This window comes from Nothoprocta perdicaria, unplaced genomic scaffold, assembly GCF_003342845.1.
Source record: "Nothoprocta perdicaria isolate Ctin4 unplaced genomic scaffold, notPer1 scaffold_122, whole genome shotgun sequence".
NCBI lineage: Eukaryota > Metazoa > Chordata > Aves > Tinamiformes > Tinamidae > Nothoprocta > Nothoprocta perdicaria.
In genome coordinates, this window is record NW_020454339.1 from 404,418 (window position 1) to 424,220 (window position 19,803).

General features: G+C 39.0%; 1 protein-coding gene across 1 annotated transcript in view; it reads right to left on the bottom strand.

The window, feature by feature from the left end:
- Positions 1-13,947, bottom strand: part of EMC2 (ER membrane protein complex subunit 2) — a 31,144-nt gene extending 17,197 nt beyond the window's left edge. Inside the window, exons 1-4 of the mRNA XM_026054536.1 lie at positions 13,827-13,947; positions 11,643-11,707; positions 6,951-7,036; positions 4,363-4,420 (exon numbers count right to left, since the gene is read on the bottom strand). Of these exons, the coding sequence (XP_025910321.1) occupies positions 4,363-4,420; positions 6,951-7,036; positions 11,643-11,707; positions 13,827-13,938 (321 nt within the window). The 5' untranslated portion in view covers positions 13,939-13,947. The remainder of the gene's footprint in view (positions 1-4,362; positions 4,421-6,950; positions 7,037-11,642; positions 11,708-13,826) is intronic.
- Between the last annotated feature and the right edge of the window lie 5,856 nt (positions 13,948-19,803).

The window sequence follows — 19,803 nt, forward strand, 5'->3', positions numbered from 1 at the left end:
ATAGGTGGAGGGCTTGAAACATATTACAGGAGATTTGCCCAAAGCAGAAGTAAGTGATGGAAACTCACTGTCAAATTGTGCTTTGGGTACAGATACACAAGCACAAAACTTACAAAGATTCAGAAAGCAGCTCAAAAAATCAGTGCAGCAATTCCAGCGAGAGCTGGCAGCTACCACTTGTGGCACAGGGGATCCCTTGCCTAAAGACTAAAAGAAGCTGGGGGGCTGAAGCAGAGCAAACTGTGCGTTTGCCCTGCTCTTATTCACCAACCCTGGTAGCTGCTGGAGGTCACTCTCCAAAATGGTACAAGGAGCTGAATGGACTTTGGGCACGACTTCCCTATAGCTCTTCTTGTATTTTCAAGTCCTTAGTTCCAAGGGACAAATTCTCCATCAACATTTAAAAATCCCCATGCCAAAAGCAGGTCTTAAAAATTCAACAGAAACCCTATCCTCAGAAATACAAAAAAGGGCTTGGAGCATCAAAGAGTGAAGCATGAAGACCTTATGAAAAATTACTCATAGAGGATTAGCTTATGATTTAAAATGTTCCGAGTTTGAATCTGACATGAAATTTCATGCTATCAGATTTGAGGCTTTGTATTACCTTAATTTCCMACGGATACAGCTAAATAAGTGAACTCACTGCAGAGCTCAGCTGCCTTGGGGCTGCGCACATCCCGGCACTTCTCGAGCAGCACCTTGGCTGTGCCCTCCACCTCGGGCGGTGCGACRTGCACCTGGCTCCCACGGCAGGACACAACTCACATCCTGCAGACCCCAGCGGGGCTCACCTGCAGCATCCGAGCGGTGCCGGCCCCCACACGGCAGCTCCAACAGCGACTGACAGCTCTAAGGCACAACAGGCACCAGAGGGAATAAGGGGCACATTTCACCAGTATTTACTGACAACAGAAAATGCAGTGTCTCAAGGCAAGATGGGATTTTTTTAAAAACAAATGTCCACGACTCGAATGTTAACACATTTTTTTCCCAGATCTCCTACTTTTGACCTGATTTCTAATGTTACCTAAAGAGCTAACCTTTGCCTTCCTCTTCGGTCCTCACAGTTCTGCTTCCTTCCCATACCACTCAGTTCCTCCTAGATTTTTTCCTTCCCTTCCTTCTCATTCGGCTGCTTGGCTGCAACTCGGAAAACCAGGGCATCTCCCCACTTCGTGTCCCTTCCCAGAGCGCGGCAGCCACGAGCAACAACTGCAGGGAAGTCCCGCTCAGGCTCTCGAGCCTGGGACCGATCCCACTCAACACAAGTGGAATTTTGAGAAGATGGGTTTAAAATAAACGCCAGCAGTGTCTACTGAGCACACGAAGCACATGAAAATGAAGGTTTTCAAAGTCTGTAACTTGGCCAGTTTGGATGTTGTTCTCACAGTATAATAAAAGTTGCATTCTAGCAAGAGCTCTTTTCCTTTTGCTATCCAGGACTTTGCTCTAAAAGTAGGGAGCACAGGGATTTTCTCAATGAAACACATTAAAAACACCAAAAACAAACAACAAAAAAAATCCCTCTTCCAAATACACTAAAAAGACCAAGGCCTTCCCTGTTTTGTCTTCAGRAACAGATCAGGCACTTTATTTGAAGACTTCCAAACAACGAAGCCACCGTCTGGCACTGCTATAAAGATTTTCAATTAGACACAATATTAAATTTTAATTAATAAAAATATCCCAGCCTTATGCAGGCTTAAGGTTATGCAGCCTTAACAACAGAATAATCTGCCAGCTACAGCTCTGATATCCTCACATTTCAAGTGAAATGGTCAAGAAAGAGAACGGGTTTCCACTTTCAATGTATTAACATCCACACAAGTTGTGCTCTTCACAGGCCCCGGGATTCCCTCATTAATGGGAATCTTTAGGGAAGGGGCAGCCTCTGACCAGCTACCTACAGGCGCGGAGAAGTGAACCAGGATCTCGCCCRTGACCGCGGGGCCGCTGCCCTGCCGCCAGCGAGGCAGCTCTTTCAGCAAGGAAGGTTAAAGTGTCACAAAACATTGAGCCTGGTCATCGCCTTTTGTCACAAGCAGTACCTCAAATTCTGYCCGAAGAAGTGAAACAAAGTAATTACTGTTATCTTAATTTCAGAATTTTGCATACAAACAAAGACTCATACTAAAGTGTGAAAAACCATCAGATAATGGTTTCTGTTATGGAAAGTTAATCTCACTTTCCATAACAGAAAGATGGCAGCATTTGAAAAATAAATGATTTTTTTAAAAAAAATATAAGAGACTTTTCCCATGCTTCTCTCTATTTGATACTGTCAGCCTGTGCAAAGTAGGATTTCTACATGACTCGTGTGAACAATGTCCATGTTCCACTTACAGCACTTGCCAAAACTTTTAATATATATAAGCAACTCCATGTGTCAGCACACCAGAAGAAATTGCTGTAAGGTGAGGTGAGTGCCAAGACAAACTCAGCAACGCTTTCTTTTTTAAAATCTTGAAATATTTATTTTCCTACAGCAGCCACATGTGTGCATGGAAATAATTAACAGGTAAAAGACACAAAGAATTCTAACATATGACAATTTATAAAAACTTTCTTTTTAACTTTCACTCTGCACATGCAAACTGAGCCAATCTATTCTATAGTTATATAACAAAGAACCTTTGCTCTGCATTTAATATTCTCTTCACTTCTGTTCTCAGATTTAAAGAAAGCCAATAGGTCATGCAGCTGTTCTAATATTTAGGTCTTATGCTTCTAAGTATTAACATTTTATGTATCTTTATGATTTTGTAAAGGAGGAAATCCAAATTAGGTAATTGCCACGTGTGTTACTTATTGAAATATATCATTCTGTTTTCTAAAACTATCCAACAAACCACTTACTCAGATGACGTTAGCCATGTTGAGACAGCTGAAGGGTAAAACTGCCAAAAAAGCACACTTCAAAGATCTGTGGTCTACAGAAGCCATGGCAATATGGTGCTCCATTTTCCACTGGCTTCAGCAGAAGGCCATAAAATGTGCACCTAGGTGACCTATTCTTGTGGCTCCACAAGAAGGTTTCCATCTTGGTTTAGCATAACTTTGAAGACGGCATCTCTAGGCTTCTTTGAGGCCTCTTTGAGCCCTATCTTGCTAAAATCCATCAAATTTAACTGCAGACAATGATGCGCCTTGTAGTCAAACTCCTACTCAGAAATGCTACATACACTTCCAAAAGCCAACCCCAGATAATTTACATTTGTCTTGCAGAACATAAATGAAGAAGTCCAACTTTAGAGAGAACAAASAGAAAAAAATAATAATAAAAAAAACTTGCACAACATTTTTTCAGTTAAATCACTGCAAAAGACACAGACTTTAACATTCTTGTCTGTGTGCTTGTTATTCACACTTTTAAATGCAGCCTTAAAAACAATTTCCTGAAGTTTGGTTTGGTTTGTTTCTTCTCTCCACAGTTTACTTTAAGTCATGGCGTTTTATCTATAGCCACTCTGGGGCACCCTGCCCAGGTAACTGTTTCTGGAGGTCAGTAATGCTGAAGGACAAAGCACACCAGATAAGACTGCAGAAAGGCAGCAGTTCAAAACGTGCACGAGGCTGTCAGAACACCTGCAGTAACAGCCCAAGTGCTGCACCTGCCTAGATGACTGCTCAATAAAGAGGCACAGGAGAGGCAAATTCTCAAATGGGGAATGATCAACGACAACCATTAACTGAAACTGCACCATGTGACATTAAAATATGAAACTTTGTGATTTCTTCATATTTCCAGCTTTACTTTTACTGGGGAAAAAAAAGAAGTGTGACTCTATTGCTACAAGTTTTTTTAGACTTTCATTTTGGCATCTACTATCTTAAGRACTCTTATACAACCAGTATTCAAGAAATCCCTAAAAAGTACAGTCTGTCTCAGGTTTTGTTTTGTAAGGCTGGCAAGCTCTACGGCATTTGGATTCAAAAGCTAATAAAGCATCCCAGATAATAAATCAAAATAGCTAGGCAATTCAAGCACTACCTGAGTGTACTCACACTTGAGAGTAAGATTGAGCGTTAGGAAGACAGATGACCCATGGCAGACAACATCGAGCCTTTAACACTAAATGTTCAGGGGAAAAGCAAAAGCTGAAATGCAACGCCTATCAAGATCACTGCAAGRGTTACACTTATAACAATGTTTGCTAAGTTCAGCACTTGAGCAAGCATCAAATCACATCTTCTGTTTATGAGAAGAATTTCATTTGTTCTAAGGGAGTACACTAAGAAATTAAAGGACACAAATTCAAAAATGATACAGTCAAAATGCTTTTCCACAGCAAAAGCCACAAAATGTTAGGAAAATTTCAAACAGTAACACTGTAGTTCAGAAAAATCTTTTAAACTTACTGTGTTGGTTGAGTCTTCTTGTAAAATTCTATCATATAGCTGGATAGCATCATCATACCTGTTGAAACAAATCAGTCACATTTATTTCTGCCACTAACTCCTGACTTTCCAACTAKCCTTCCAATATGGTTAACAGCACTGCTGCACTTTTCATCCTGAACATTGAGAGCTGAATTTCTGCAAAATTTCTGTTATGCGAGTGCTAAATATGAGCTGTAGTATTTTATGCCAGTATTAAAACAWCAAAAAAATGAAACCCTTCCAAGGAATGCTATTTCAGCAACAACTTACACATTTTACACCCAAATCGTTTCAGTCCTTTTCCTGTTCTCTTTTGCYACTTCCCAACTCTCCTCTTTGCCAAAGGAACATAAACTCAAAATTCAAAAGGACACCTAGAATGATAGATTTTTTTCACTTTTTTCAGGTAAATTTATTTTGTTACAACCTTATAAAGTATAACCTCAACATAAGAGTCCAATCCCTACACTACCATAGATTATATAACTTTTTCCATTGTCAGTGCATAGGTTTTATTAACTAATTCTGTTACTTGAAGTACAAATAATTTACTGCAGCTGCTATAAGTGCTTCAAATTTTCTGGTAAACAGATTTGTGCATTCAATCAGCCACATAAAGAAGCCACATCGGGCAAATAAAACAAATCAGTTTTGATCACATTTTATTACACAGCTCTTGTGCTACCACCACCAGTTGGGACGATCTGCCCTCAACGTGCAGTCCGACAGTTTTGCAGAGGTGCTGCTGACCAAACGTGTTGCTACCCAACCCCTTTGCACCTTGGACACCCACTCACACACTCACACTCTGCCCACAGCTGCACTGGGATTTGGGAAACTCAGATGTCCAGGCCCGATGACCGTTAGATATAAAAACAAATGTGAAACAAAATTTCTGCACAAAAGCAGACGGTGACCACTACAGACCATTTAAGCAGAAGTGCTGCAAAATGTTAGTTTCATGAACCCTGTTAGTTACTATTTTACCCTGCATACTTTACAAGTCTGAACACGATGACCATAATCTCAGTTTTACTCAGGGAAGTTCCAGAATACTCTACTCTTTCTGTCAGTAAGTGATGTCCTCAGTCTGCCAGGCGGYTGTTCACTGCCTCATCTTCCTGCTAAGGAAGGCAGGATCTTATCAACTCCTGGGAGTCGCTCAGACTCCAGCGCTTCCTCAGCAGAAGGTGTCATCACGTCAGTCTAGCAGGTCTCCCTAAGCTTCATTTATAGTCACTGGAGAGAAGGATGTTGCAGAGTTCCTGCACCAGGACAGGTTCCTGCACAGGATAACCCTGACACGAAACCTCTCTCACATCTCTGAACACTGGAGGAAGCCTGTGGAGACGAAACCTCATCCTTTGTCAATATCCCTGCTCCCGGGATGTTGCAGCGTCACGTRAGGAACTAACCTCACATCGTGTCAGGAATTTTTAGGCACTTTTGGAAAACTGCAATTTAATCCTCCAGTTGCTGAAACAGCACATCATGTTTAYGTAGAAGTCACCTCCCAAGGAGATCTCTTCACGTGCAGGAACATATTTAATGTGTCACACAAGTCTGAAGAGAATTATGATCTTTTGCATTTGTGGGGGGTGGTGTGGGGAAGGGAGCAATCTGCTGCCAATCTTCCTCCCATACATCAAATGAAGGCAGAAAGAGCTCAWTTTAATGGGATTTTTGGGGGGATCAGTATTTTACTGAAAGTGACTGTGAATGTCAAAATTTTAGTTGCCTTCAGGCTGATCTGGTGGTACCAGAGTCTGGCTATTTTGATCCAGACAATGGACTGACACTGCTGGCTGTACCAGATTATATTTTCAGGGTTCATTTTGCAAGGAGAAGGATGAAAAATATCTGATAAATATAAARCACTTAAATAGAAAGAAAAAGCACTCCTAAATTCTAATTCCTCCATATTAAGACAGCCTAAAAGCTCCACATCTTAACTAGARGTGCAGCAAAGATTTACTAGCCTTCAGTTACCAGAAACTGAAAGTCCTTCACAGAGTTTTAACTGCTCTCCCTAATACCCAAGAAAAGTGCATTAGACGAGAAGGTTGATAAAAAAGGATATATTAAAAGAACAAAGCCAGACAATGAAGGTCAACTTCAAGCCCTGAGGTAATTCCTCTTAAAAAGCTGAAAGTCAAAAGTCCTTAGCTCATTATTTTACATCTTCCTCCTAAACTTACTAAGTTATAACTCTTTTATAGAAGGGTTATTTCAGAGAAGTCGGTTTCCTATTAGGTTCTGCTACTCTTTTCTGGATGGCTTTTGAGTAATTTTGATAAAGAATCCTATAGATTTAATCCTTATTAAATTCTACTGAACCTACCATACGTGGGCAAGGATGTTCCCTGCTAATGAGGAGCAGAGGAGAACAAGGAGAACAAAAAGGCTGTCAGTGGTTTTCAAAGCCTGCTGTAGATGTACAACAATAAATATACAGTTTATAGACTTTGCCAAAAAAATGCCTAGTGTTTTACTGTGTAATGCCTTATGCTGGTAAATCACYGACCTTTTCCGGAGAGGAATTACATTTTCTTAAATTCAGTTTTTACCTTTCCATAGCTTCAAATCTCATTCCAGTTAATCTCTTAACTCTGTGGCTCCCAGGAAACTGCCGCCTTAGTTCTTGAAGACAAAACTACACAAATAAACAAATGAAATATATTTTTGTGAATATAATTATCCGCACATAAGCTGTAAAAAAAGACATTCCTTCCAAGAGCATGAAAGCAAATACCAGTGTTTGAAAAAAGCAATAAAATATATTATAAAGAGAAGTTCGGAAACTGAAACCTCTTAGATTTAGAAGACTAATTCTAAGAAAACTTTTCCATACAAGTTGCTAGATTTCAGGTTTCTTGGAAATGGTTATTTATCTAGAAAATTATACTCATCTACTAAAAGATTTYTGATACTATTAAAACATGAAGTGTATTTAGTTGCGTCATAATAATACAAAACAGTAAAACCCAAAATAAAGACACTGAGAGCTTATACCATACTTCTTTCTCTTGCAGTGGAAGAAACCATGGTAATACTATGTGCTGTGTTTATTTTTTAAATAAAACTTTGAAATCCAAAGAAAATGTTTGTCACTGGCTTAAAGCAAGCCTGCTGGCACAGGAGGCAGAATGTCTAGCTGCTGAAATCAATGAGACACCTGGGCTGGATAAAACGAATTCATCACAGGCAGATTTTGTGGGATTAGAGGAAAAGGATGTTTGTAGAGGGGCTGAATCAGAACTTCCCCACAGGAACCCAGCTCGAACCCTATCACGAACGTGGCCAAATAGCAGGGCAAGGTTTGTAGCTGACCCAGTACATTAAAGTGAAAGGGTCCTAGGCTCTGAAARGAACAATGGTATCAATCAGGCCAAAAGCTTCATACAGGACCTTCCCTTTCAAGGCATTTATTTATAGAGATCAGTGTAAAACCTGTTCTTCAGTTCTATGGGTCTGGTGAAGCTTAACTACACAGTCTGATCCATTTCATCACATCCACTGGCCACAAAAAATACATGTACAGATAAGCAATTTTAAAAATTAGCAGGTTCCCCCTCTGCTTCTGCTCTGTTTCTAGAGCACAGCACAGAAAAAGTCTTTCCATCTTCCAGATACAAAAGACAGGAGAGAGAGGAAGGAGACAGCAATCAGGGAGGAAAGGCTTAGCCTCAGGTAAGCACAGGCTATTTTCATCATGATCTTGTTTGTATGGATCAATCAAGATCTCCGCAATGCAATTTCATGTAACAAAATTCCCAGATTTAATACAGAAACAGTTTACAGGCAATTTTAATGCTGGCCAGCTCAAATGCTACTGCTCTTAACTACAGATGTTAGAGAAAAACAACATGTTCTTAGTAGCACATGACGTAATCTGAACTAACCTGTGGGCATTTTCAAGAGACAGGAAAACTTACACAGATCTCGAGAGAAGCAGTTCCACCCTAGCTTTTATAATACAAGTGTAACCCTCCGCTTTTTAAAAAGAAACTTTGCAGAGCATAAACCCGTTATGTTGTCCAATAACGTGCCTACCCTGAAGGACAGTAACTTTCAGAATAAAAGTACGTTTGGGTTTTCTCCAATAAACATAAGAAGTCAAAAACTGTAACGCAGATTTCTGCATGCAGAGACCTTGACATTGCAGAAGACGATGCTGTAGGGGTACCCTGAGACCCGACACGTTCACATGCAGATCCGACTACCCACTCGTAACTGAGCTTGAACTGCAGCATGTGCAGGCACCGCGGTGCAGATGCCTGCCAAAAACAGGGGACTTCACTAAAACAGGGGGGTGGAAGATAGAGGTGGCTAAGGGCAGTGCTTGTATGCACAACACGTGCTCATTTGGGGCAAGACAGAGAGGATGGCACTAATAAAAAAGAAARGAAAACAAAAAAAAAAGAAAAAGGGAAAAGAAGCCAGATGAATGATTCTGTGAAAACCATCGCAGGCTGCTCATTAGGAGCAGATGAGACCCATTCCCTTAAGCAAAATGCATCACAGCTGTCAAAAGTTCCCTGCTAAAAAACAGAAGTTGCAGAGCGGTTTGTACAACTTCGGGGCTACAGATGTAGCAAAAAACCCCACATATGATGTTGGCTTGTTTGAATTAACTATTTCTTTATTATAAATCAATCACATTAAAAAGAAAAATCCAGATTTCCCCCTAGGCTTTTAGCCTACTTTCTAAGATGCATAAACTGTTGCACTCTCATGTCAAGCGATATCCCTTAGAGGGCACAGAAACTCAGAATCTCCACCAGGGCTGGAAAAACAAATAACGTTTCCCAACTGATCTTTCAACACTGTCTCCCTCAACAACTTCATGAGTCTTCCTAGAAGACCCTCAAAATAAAGATCAAAAATGTTTTTGATATAAATCAGCACATAGAAATACATTATTTAAACAGTAAGTACATTTATTTTTGTTTGAACAGACAGCTACACTAAAACAGTATTTTCTTTTGAGAAACACAAGAATTATCAAGAAAGGGAAAGCTCACAGGGTTCACCAAAAGTTCAGTATTTTGTGCTGTATTTTTCAATGTAGTCCACTTTACTAGATACATACAGAACCTGAGATACAGATTTGAGAACTTTCTGGTTCCAGTGCCCTTCTCCCAGGTACATCCTCCAGCCCGASCCCTTGGGTATCCCAGACCACTGAGTTTTGCTCTGACAACCCAACGTGAGGCTCAGACTATGTAGTGCCTTGCTCTCTGGAGGAGAATAAAACTCTGGGTGAGCAGTTCTGACAGATGACTTGAGCTCTATAAAGTAGCTTATTTATTTGGAGTCAGTCCAAGACTGTTGACTTTCATGGCACAAATCAGCCCCATGTCTTTTGCCAGATTTTTGTGAAGGATAGATAAGAAGTTCATTAAAATTTGGTTGCTAAGCAGGCTTTTGCCTATGCCAGTTCCTGTCTGCAAAGGAATTGCTAAGTTTGTGTTTTATAGGTTATTCRGGTGAAATGGTGCTACAGTTTCACAATAGCTCATTTTATTTACATTATCTGTATAGATGAAAATAAATTTACAAATAAATCAACCATAACTAAATATCCATAAAAAGTATTTACATTAAAAATCACCGAATAATTTCAGTTGTCAAGGTCTTTGGGAAGTCACCTGGTACCAACTCCCACTCAAACCAGAGTCAACTTCCAATTTAGCACAGGAGCTTGGGGCCTCCTGCCAGTCAAGTTCTGAACCCCTGCAAGGATGGCAATTCCAGAGTCTTTCTGGAAAACTTATTCCAAAGGGTTCATCATGCTTATTGCTACAAATATTTCCCCAATATCTATTTGAAATTTCCTTTTGGGCAACCTGTGTCTGCTGCTCTTGTCTTTGGCTCCATCTTTGTACCTTCCCATTGGTATGTATTTGAAGACAACAAGAAAATGGCCTGTGAGCCCTCTCAAGACTTAGTAAACCCAGATCTCTCAGCGTTGTCTCATGTCCTCCAGCTCTTTAATCATCTTAATGGTTGCCCATTGGATTTTCTCCAGTATATCAATGTCTTTCTTGAGTTGAGGAGTTCTAAACTAGTACACAGTATTCCAGGGTCAAACAGGAAAGAATTACCATCTCCTTCAGCCTGCTGTGCTGACACGCTGGTGCTAATAAGTGCTCTCACTTGAAATACAACATGAGGAAAAAAATAAAAAGAAGCTCACTCATGATACAGTAAAGTTGAGGAATCACTTGTTAAAGAATATGAAATGAATATTCCAACTTTTCCCTAATGATAAAAGCAAATGCTTTAAGAAGGAAACTTTTTTAACCAACTTATGAGAGTGAAATTCAAATATAAGAAATGTTCTGTTTACCTACGAGGTATACCTAACATGAAAACTATTTCCTACTTTRATTCCATTGTACAGAATTCACCTTAAGCACATGCTCTGTCCATAGAGAAAAGCATCAAATACTCCGCAGAAATGTTATTTCCTTGACAATCAGCCTCCACACTTGAAATGTGCTATCTTAGAAACAGTYAACAGCAAGATGTTCCTGCCTTTAGGAAGATTTCATTTAAAAGCCAAAAGAAAAATTATTTCACTGTTTTTTGACATTTTCAGGCCTTTTCTTTTGCTCACAATGTAAACTGAAAGGCGAAATGGCAGCGCTGCTTCTACARATGATGAGGAAGGATTAAGTGAAAAAAATAAAAACAGGTAGCTAACAGAAAACAAAACAGTCTGAAGCTTATAATGTGGTCTTGACGATTTAGTAAGAGCAAAAATGGATACAACCACRCTTTTTTTTCCACTATAACTCATTAGTACAGCTGTAGCATTTGGAATTAAACACACTGCCTATAAATGCATTGCTCTACATTGACTGTATTAATCTTTGCCTGTCATAATAGCCAACAAGGCAAACAGTATGATATGCATGATATTTTAACCTAAAACAACCACAAAATATATAATTTGAGAAGTTTTCAATAAACAAACATCCTCTGTAAAACATGGCAACTTTCAGTATTATTCTTGTCATTCAGCCCATACCAGAGTAGCTGTAAATATTTTCACGGTTATTGGAAGAGACATGATCTGTCTAAACAGAAGTTACACATTAGGGAAGGTGGGTGGAGGCAGTTCCTTCCCTGCAGTGCATTTCTCAATAYTCTACAAGTCCAAGATATGGAGTCCAGAATATCCTATAACTATCTGGAAGAGATTCACATGAAGAAAACGTAAGGATTCGAGGAAAAGCAACTTGAAAACTTACCAATGCCAGATCATCTCKACTGCAATCCAGGGCAGCAATCATCACCTGTTCATATATTATCCAAACTGGACACAAAAATAAAAGRCATTAAATGTAGATATAATATTTTAAATATAATGGGAAACATCTAAAATGTAAAGAAGATYAATGAAATTTGTCTGTATAATCTTTCCCTTCTACTCCTGTGGATCATTACTGAAAAAAGGGACATTTTAACACACTGCTGGAATTAATTAAAAATACATATAAGTAGTTTTATTGCTTTTAGCAATATAAAATATTCTTTGACATCTTGAAAGGCAAAAAGTTCTAATTCTTTGCTTTTCCTAACATATCTAAAATTTTCCAAACTGATCTCCATTAAGACCTTCTCTCTGATCAGATCTAGAGAACAGTCATTGAAACTGGAAATAAACTGAATTTATTTTCCTGTTTCTCCACCAAAACTCCTAAAAACACCCAAAACTTTCTTCCCGGCGTGGGACAATTTCTCTAAGTCACAGAATTACAGAATGGTTGAGGTTGGAAGGGACCTCTAAGAGATCATCTAGTGAACCCCCCTGCTCAAGCAGGTACACCTAGAAACACCTAAGATCAAGATGTACTGTAAATAATAAATACTGCTTTTCAAGGGCAGATTGTCTTATTCCTATTTAAGCTCTACTATGTTGTGAATGTAACTCAGAGAAGAAGGAACTCAGATGTGCAGCTGCACAGACCACAGAAAAGATGGGTTATGGAGAAGGAAATATCCAAAGGGAACTGCAAGAACTAAGTGATTCCTCTAAGTCAAATTGGGGCACTCAATATACCACAGAACCAAATCAGAAGCAAATATCTTCCAAAAGAAAGACAGCAAATAACAAAGGTCCTCACAGCCTTTTTTGGAACATTCTATTTAATGAGTTTCCACTATTTTCAAGCCAATATTCTTACTCTCTAAATATACAAAGGAATTGACATGCACTTTACTTTGTAACCATTTATGCCCACTGAGTAATTTGTAAGAGCTTTAGTCTATTTTTATAGCATAATTTATACGTTCTTTAATGAATGTGAAAATATATGCATCAGACACAAAATATAAATTACATACATAAATCAATTACATACATACAAATCAAGTTACAGAGCTACCCAAACAATCCAGCCTATTCCTTTCATTATTTTCCTTTCCACATGCATTCTGAAATCAATCATGACAACATCCAGATATTTTCTGAAAGCACCTTAATCAATAAGGCTAATATCCATCATATCTGATGACTCCTTTATCTTTTGTGGCTACCCAAGAATCCTAGGCATACTGTACTTTTTCTTTTTTYATGGTATATGGTTTCCATTCCCAGTATTTCTTTTACAAAAATTAAAATGAGTATAAATATTTAAATAAATTCCAGATACTTCCATGCATTACAAGAAAATAATATGGTCTGTATTAAGTTATCCAAATTATAAAAGAAATAAGAAGAAAGAGAAATGAAATCTGCCTGTGTAACTTTAATATACAAACGTATAACTACACTCTTGACAGAGTATTTTGCTATACCTCATATTTTGTTTCATTCTTACAGAAAAGTGCTATYGCGTTGTTGTGACACGGTTCTAAACAATTCTCTTTTCATGTGAAACGTTATATGCCAAGTTTCTATCAAGCATTTGTATAACATAGTTAAAATCCCCTCAAAATAATATTTTTAAGGAAAGCAGAAACCTAGACTTACCTTTAAAAACAGTATCACAAATGTAATGCCGTAAGAAAAACRGCCTTACGATTAATTCTTGCACTATGCATGACTTAAACTAAGGAATAGCTTTCTTTCCTATAAAAGGATATTTGCCAACTTTTGCCACGCTGCTGAAGAACATGAGATCAGTTGAACAACCGGCAGATAACAGATTAATGCCAAGTCTTCACATAACAGTCTCCCTACTAACATGCCAAACTAAGGGTCTAACTAATTTTCTCTGCATCCCATATTCGGTAAAGAAACCAAGGCTGGGAATTAAGGTACCCTTATTAAACTAAGGAAACAACATATATTTAATGAACATCAACAGAAGGGAAAAAGAAAACACACAGAAGTATTATATGCAGACCAAAAGAAGAAAACAGAATAAACAAAACCAGGCATGTGCAATAAAAGCTAAAACATGGAAGTTTTAAAAACAATGTGTACTTACTGTCATCTCCAAGCTTAGATGCATATTCATTAATTAACTCTTCACCCACATCCACTATCTGCTCGCTGTTTCGGTAGTTCTCTTCCCTCCATTTCCTCATTTTATCACGCATATCTGGGGAGCGGAGTCAAATGGAAAAAAAAAATGAGATTTTCAGCGAGTAACAGAATTAGAATTTTATCTTTTGAAAAAGCGCCTGGATAATGGTTTTAGAATGCAGCAGAGTTAAGAAAATGACTTCCACTGATATTGAAAAATTAACCTGCGGAGAAATGGATGTACCTGCATTCCAAAATTGCATCAAACCTTTCTCATGTGCCAATTTATATATATAAAATCAAGTCTGCTTCTGAATTTCTAGGCAATACACTTAATAGCATATGCAGATTTCCCCTTATTTCTCTTTAGCCAATAAATAATCAAATTTAACAGATATCACCCACTGTAATGAAAAACAAGCTTCAACGGCTCCAGTGGTTTTACACTTCCATTTGCAAACCATACCAAAATTGTTTCATCTTTTCCAAGTGAATAGATTCTCACCCAAAGCAAGCAGCAGCAGCAGAACTACGAGAACTTCTGCCTCTCATTTTTAATCAATTTAAATAAAATTTTGGAAAATTCCAGCCTAGAAAGAAGCAGCACAGTCCTAAGGGCAGGAGCACCAGGAAAGGCAGTCATGGCAGCGAGGGYTTTCTCATCAGGGGAGAGCCCAAAGGCACGAAGACTCTCATTCTTATCTAACTAACATAGAGGAAAAGAGGGAAAAAGTGCTCCTCTTAGTATGAGGATTTCTGTTTGCTTTCAATTTTAGGAGCACATTTATCAAGAAACCGATCTCCTGAGTAGCAGGGCATTCTCATCTAGAAAGCACTAACTAGACGAGGTTTTATGTATCCCCTGTAATGCAAAATTATTGAGAATATAATTTTATATCTGTTCCACATGCTAGAACAAAATGTTGAGGAAACATAAAGAGAATAACTTTCAATATTWTACAGTGTTTTTACAAATATGAAGGTACCGTGAAAGCTTCCAACTTCTTATTTACTTTACAGCAGCTGGAAAAACAAACAGAAATGTARACCTAAATACTGTCAGTTCTTCTTGTGCTCCAAAATGCTCATTTTAACATAACTGACAGTTGAAAATTATGCACAGAATTTCTTCCATCTAGTTGAAGTGATCTCAGATCACTCACAAAACTGTTACTGTGCTACACGTTGTATCTCGAAAATCAACTAAACCCACCACTGGGTTACGCTTTATCCGCATGAGTTAAGTGAAATGGTTCTAGACACACAATGGTCCCTGGAATCCCAATTCAGGCAGCAAGAATGTGAACATAAACAGTCACAAAAGCTGACCAGCTACATACATAAAAACATCTCATCTGATTTTTACCTACTCATTTACTTGGAAATTGCCAACACCTCCTTTCCAGTGCAATTCCAAACATAATAATAGGTTTATAAATAGCATAATTCAAGCTGTGTGAACAAATCTATATATCATATGTAATACCAGATTTGGCAAYAGGAAGCTGTGATTTTAGAGAAAAAAAGACACAGTTGAAGTCGAAAAAAATAGCTGACTAACTTTAATTCCAATTATACTTCTGATACATATAGAGGTATAATTACAAGTTATATATACAGGTATATATATCTGGTTTAGTCTTTTGGGTTTTTTTAAATAGCAAACTGTTCATAAGTAAATCAAAGTTTTAAGCTCAAAGGAATAGACAAACTTGCCAAGATATTTGTTGATCCCTAAAAACATACAAATAACGTGTTAGAAGCCATAAGAAATAACCTATATATTATTTTTTCTTTCTGCTTTCAGTTAATTTGGYCGGGGCAAGTAGACAGTACCTATCTTTTATACTTATGTATATTTTCAGTGCTTAGATGAGATACAGCTTTCAACGCTTAATACTGAAAGTCACCTGGTAGTTCTCCTCTATTTGTTGGGACGTACATTACATAATTAATAACATTACCTGGACATCTGACAACAGTTGCTATGGTCAGCATGCAACGATCCAGTAACCATTTCAATGAGTTCATTTCTAGTGTTCAACGAGTTCATTTCCAGAACTCATTTTTGGTATTATCCTTCAGCCACAGGCAGCTGGCTTTCCGGAGCCCCTCAGCTGCAGCCACTGCCAACTCGCACGAGGGCCGACACGTGAATGAGTGACAAGGTCCCTCTGGGGCACCACTTCCCCCGGCTGCCCCGAGCCCAGGCCGTGTTGCGGCCCCAGCTCCGGCCCCATCTCCGGCCCCGTCGCCAGCCAAACGCGTGGCCAAGCACAGCACGAGGTGACAGAACCGCAGCTGCGCGATCCTGCTGCCTCCTCTGACCACGTAATGAGCTAAAACTTCAGGATCTCACCTCTGCCTCCTGTAATCACATCACTTCACATTTAAAAACTGGAGTAAACCGATCTGTCCCCAATTACAGCACAACAAATACTTTCATAAACATTTAAGCATGCAAGGATTTKGAAGGACAAAGTGTTGGTCTCAGCTTTGTACTTAGTATGTTTTAGAAAGGAAATGTGAATTCAGTTTTTAAGCTGTAGGAAGGAAGCAATTCGTCACATGAGGTGGACTCTAATAACTAGAGACACGATAATAAGAAATGTTCCTCTTTAAAATTCATTTGGGATTTTCTTTGTTATACATGACATTTCCTTATGCATGCGTTTGCAAGAGATGGCCTTGATTACACAGGCTGGTTTATTTGATCTTATTAAACATTTTTATGATATATACATGAATTATAAAGAATCCTATAAAAAAGTCTCATGTGAGTATGAAACAAAAACTCCTAAAGTGCTAGTACTTAAGTAGCATAATTTTTAAAATAAAAAAGTAGTAACACTAATTTACCCATGCAGAAAATCTGTATAAGGTCAAGTATATAGCCATCAAGAGAGCTATCCAAAGGGTTGCAAAATAATCTCCTGACTTGCATTCTGTTTATGTTAAAAGAAATTCAGTTTGCAAATATGACTTTTCTCTTTTTGGTTTTGATTTCATTTAATTTTCAGAATTACTGATTGGAAGAGCAGTTGCCCTGGCGGCACCCTGGGGTCTCCAGAAGACCCATCTCTCTTTAACTGCRAGCCACTGCTTCAGTTTAACTGCCTTTGGCATCTAACTCGACTGTGCTTCTGTGCAAGCAGGAGAAGGAAAAGAAAACTCGGTTTATTTTGTCCAATTCTGACAAGACATCAGATGGGTTTTACAGAGAAAGCCAAGTGTTTCTTTATTTAGTTTTGACGGTCATGACTGCTTCTTGGTTGCCAATCAAGCTAATTCTGCACATGCAGACCAAGGTCTGCGGGAACACAACCAGTTCCTAAAATAACTATATAGAAGTGTATTTTCTGTATTTCGGCTCAYGAGCCAAACTCATCTTTAATTTATCATTGATGTCAAATGTTCATCAACAGCAAGAAAAGTTGGAAAGAAACCCAAACAGATGTGAGCCAAGAGTGTTGGGTTACTTAGGTTGACAGTATCTGTAAAGTTGTACATGGCTTAAGGGGTTCCCAAAGCAGACGACAGCACGCGCCCATTTTCTGCTGAYGTCCTCAATCTGCAACATCACACGTCTTTGCCGGACAGCATCCCTGGCTCCCTGTCATGAGGCAGTTTCTAAGTGTTGAGAATAGAAAGAAGCCAGCAAATATAACGTTATTTTCCTTGGGACAATAAGCAACAACAACAAAAACTCCTTCAAAAGCAATATACCACTTTATGCTTAAATAAATAAGCTGTAAAATATATGATGAATATCCATATACGAGTGTTTCTTTTACTACAACTGCACCCCAAAACCATGTTTGGATTATGTAAATCCATTGATCAAGATCCTGAAGTTAAGGAAGAGGCGTTTTCCTACCCTACTGTTCTCAAAAAACAATTTAGAACTCAAGGCACAATAGCAGACAAAGTAAAGAAAGAAAAATGAAGGCAACACCTTCAAGTACWGAAACGACAGATATTTTCAGATGTCTTTTCTAAGCATCTACTTTAGCAGTGCCTAAGTCATACTACGTAGTGTGTGATTTACTCACTGATAAACACAAAGAATGTGACCAAACAAAATCAAGCAAGGTTCATATTGTRCTTTATTTGCCTTATCCTTCTCTGAGAGGAGTTTGTTGCAGATATTTGTTCATTTTTATCCCATTTTACATCTCTTAAAGCATGATCAAAGARTGAATGTTTCATGAAGAACAAGGTTTCACATGTGTTCTCTAAAGCAGACACAGCTGTGGTACCAAAGCCAGTCTTCAAGGTTCTCCCTAACATGCCCAAGTCTTTCATTTGAAGGTAAATTGRAAGATATCAACTTAAAAGTTGGTATGACAAAACATCCCAACCAGTCCTCTTTTTTTTTTTTTTTTTCAAGTTTAGTATACTCTTGGGCAAAAACAGGCACCTTGCACACTGCCACAAACATCAATTAAAAACYCTTGAAAATGGAATATTCCAAGAGTTTGGGCATTCACCCGAGCCAAGTCCWAAAGCAATAAACTTGAGCATCCTATCCTCACCTGGGCAAAACCTTCAGATTACAGAACAAACTCTGCAATATTGTCAGCCAAAACAAGGGTGAGCTAACCACACAGAGAGAGCATCTACAAAACTTGCTACTGACTCAAAACAAAATGATTTTCCAATCCTTAACACTTTAAATCCGAAGGCAATTTTTGTAGCAATTTATATTCAGATAATCAACCAAATAACCAAACCAAACCAAATAACCAATATCCAAAGCGTAATCAAAAATTCCAAAGAGAATGCATTAATATTTGGTCTGGTTTTCAGGATTTCTTTTCATTATTTGTATTAACAAATCAAATGCAGGGCCTGTTGTCACTAATTGGCCAGCATCAACTTGACTTTCTCTAGAATGATGGCCCTTCTTTCAATTAAAGTACCGCAACACTGGCACTGACATTTCTCGATCTCTTAGAAGCCTTTTTTTAGTAKTTTTTGTTTGTTTGTTTGACAGCAATCTTTGGGAAGGCCTAAAAATAAACCTAGTGCTGCTACACAAACACACATGTACGCTGTCTTCCTTCCCTTATATTGTCCTGCCTGCTCCTTATGCAATCTCTACACAACTTCTCCCTGCCAATGCACCGGTCTTCCCTACTGGACAATGTCTGTAACATATTGGGTCATTTATCTCATTTATTCCCAAAACTACAGGCCTGCATTAACTTATTTCTGATACGAAACGCCCATGGGCTCGAGTGCTGCAGGAACCTGCATCTGGACAAGGACACATCAGACCAAACTGCTTGTGAAAGACGAACCACACACAGGTCTTATTTAAAAACAATTATTAATAAAAGCACTAAAACCAAATAGATATACAAAGACTTAAGATGCAGGATTTGCAAAACTTGTTGTCACTTCAGAGGTTCTGACTGTTCCTCTACAAATTCTCATGACTTTTTTAGAGATACATCCCAAAACTGGCTATGTTGCCCTAAATCTTGGCTTGTTACCCCTCCACTTCTGGCTCACGGTAAAGGGATTGAGCACCATCCCCAGCATCCAGTACCGGCACAGCTCATCATTGCTGGAGAGGGGAACAGGCCCTCTCCAGCAAAACACACACGAGATCTCCAGGACACGCTGAAAATAACGCTGCACTGTGTGTCCCTACCTCCCCTCAAAGTGATTTCTGCTATGGAATAAACAAGAATTTGGGGGACTACGGGAGAAAACCCAGYAAAAACACTCCTGCGTTTGAACCCGCCGCTCGCTGGGCAGCAAGGGCCGAGCGCTGGGGGGCCCGGGCTGCCAATTCCTGCCGGCATCGGCGCGGTCTCTCCCGAACCGCCCAGTTATTTATTGCTTATTTRAGGGCTCTCCCCGGAGCAGCCGCAGGCCCGACCCGCTCGCGGCTCCGCAGCGGCCCGGGGGGCAGCGAGAGCCGCGCGGGG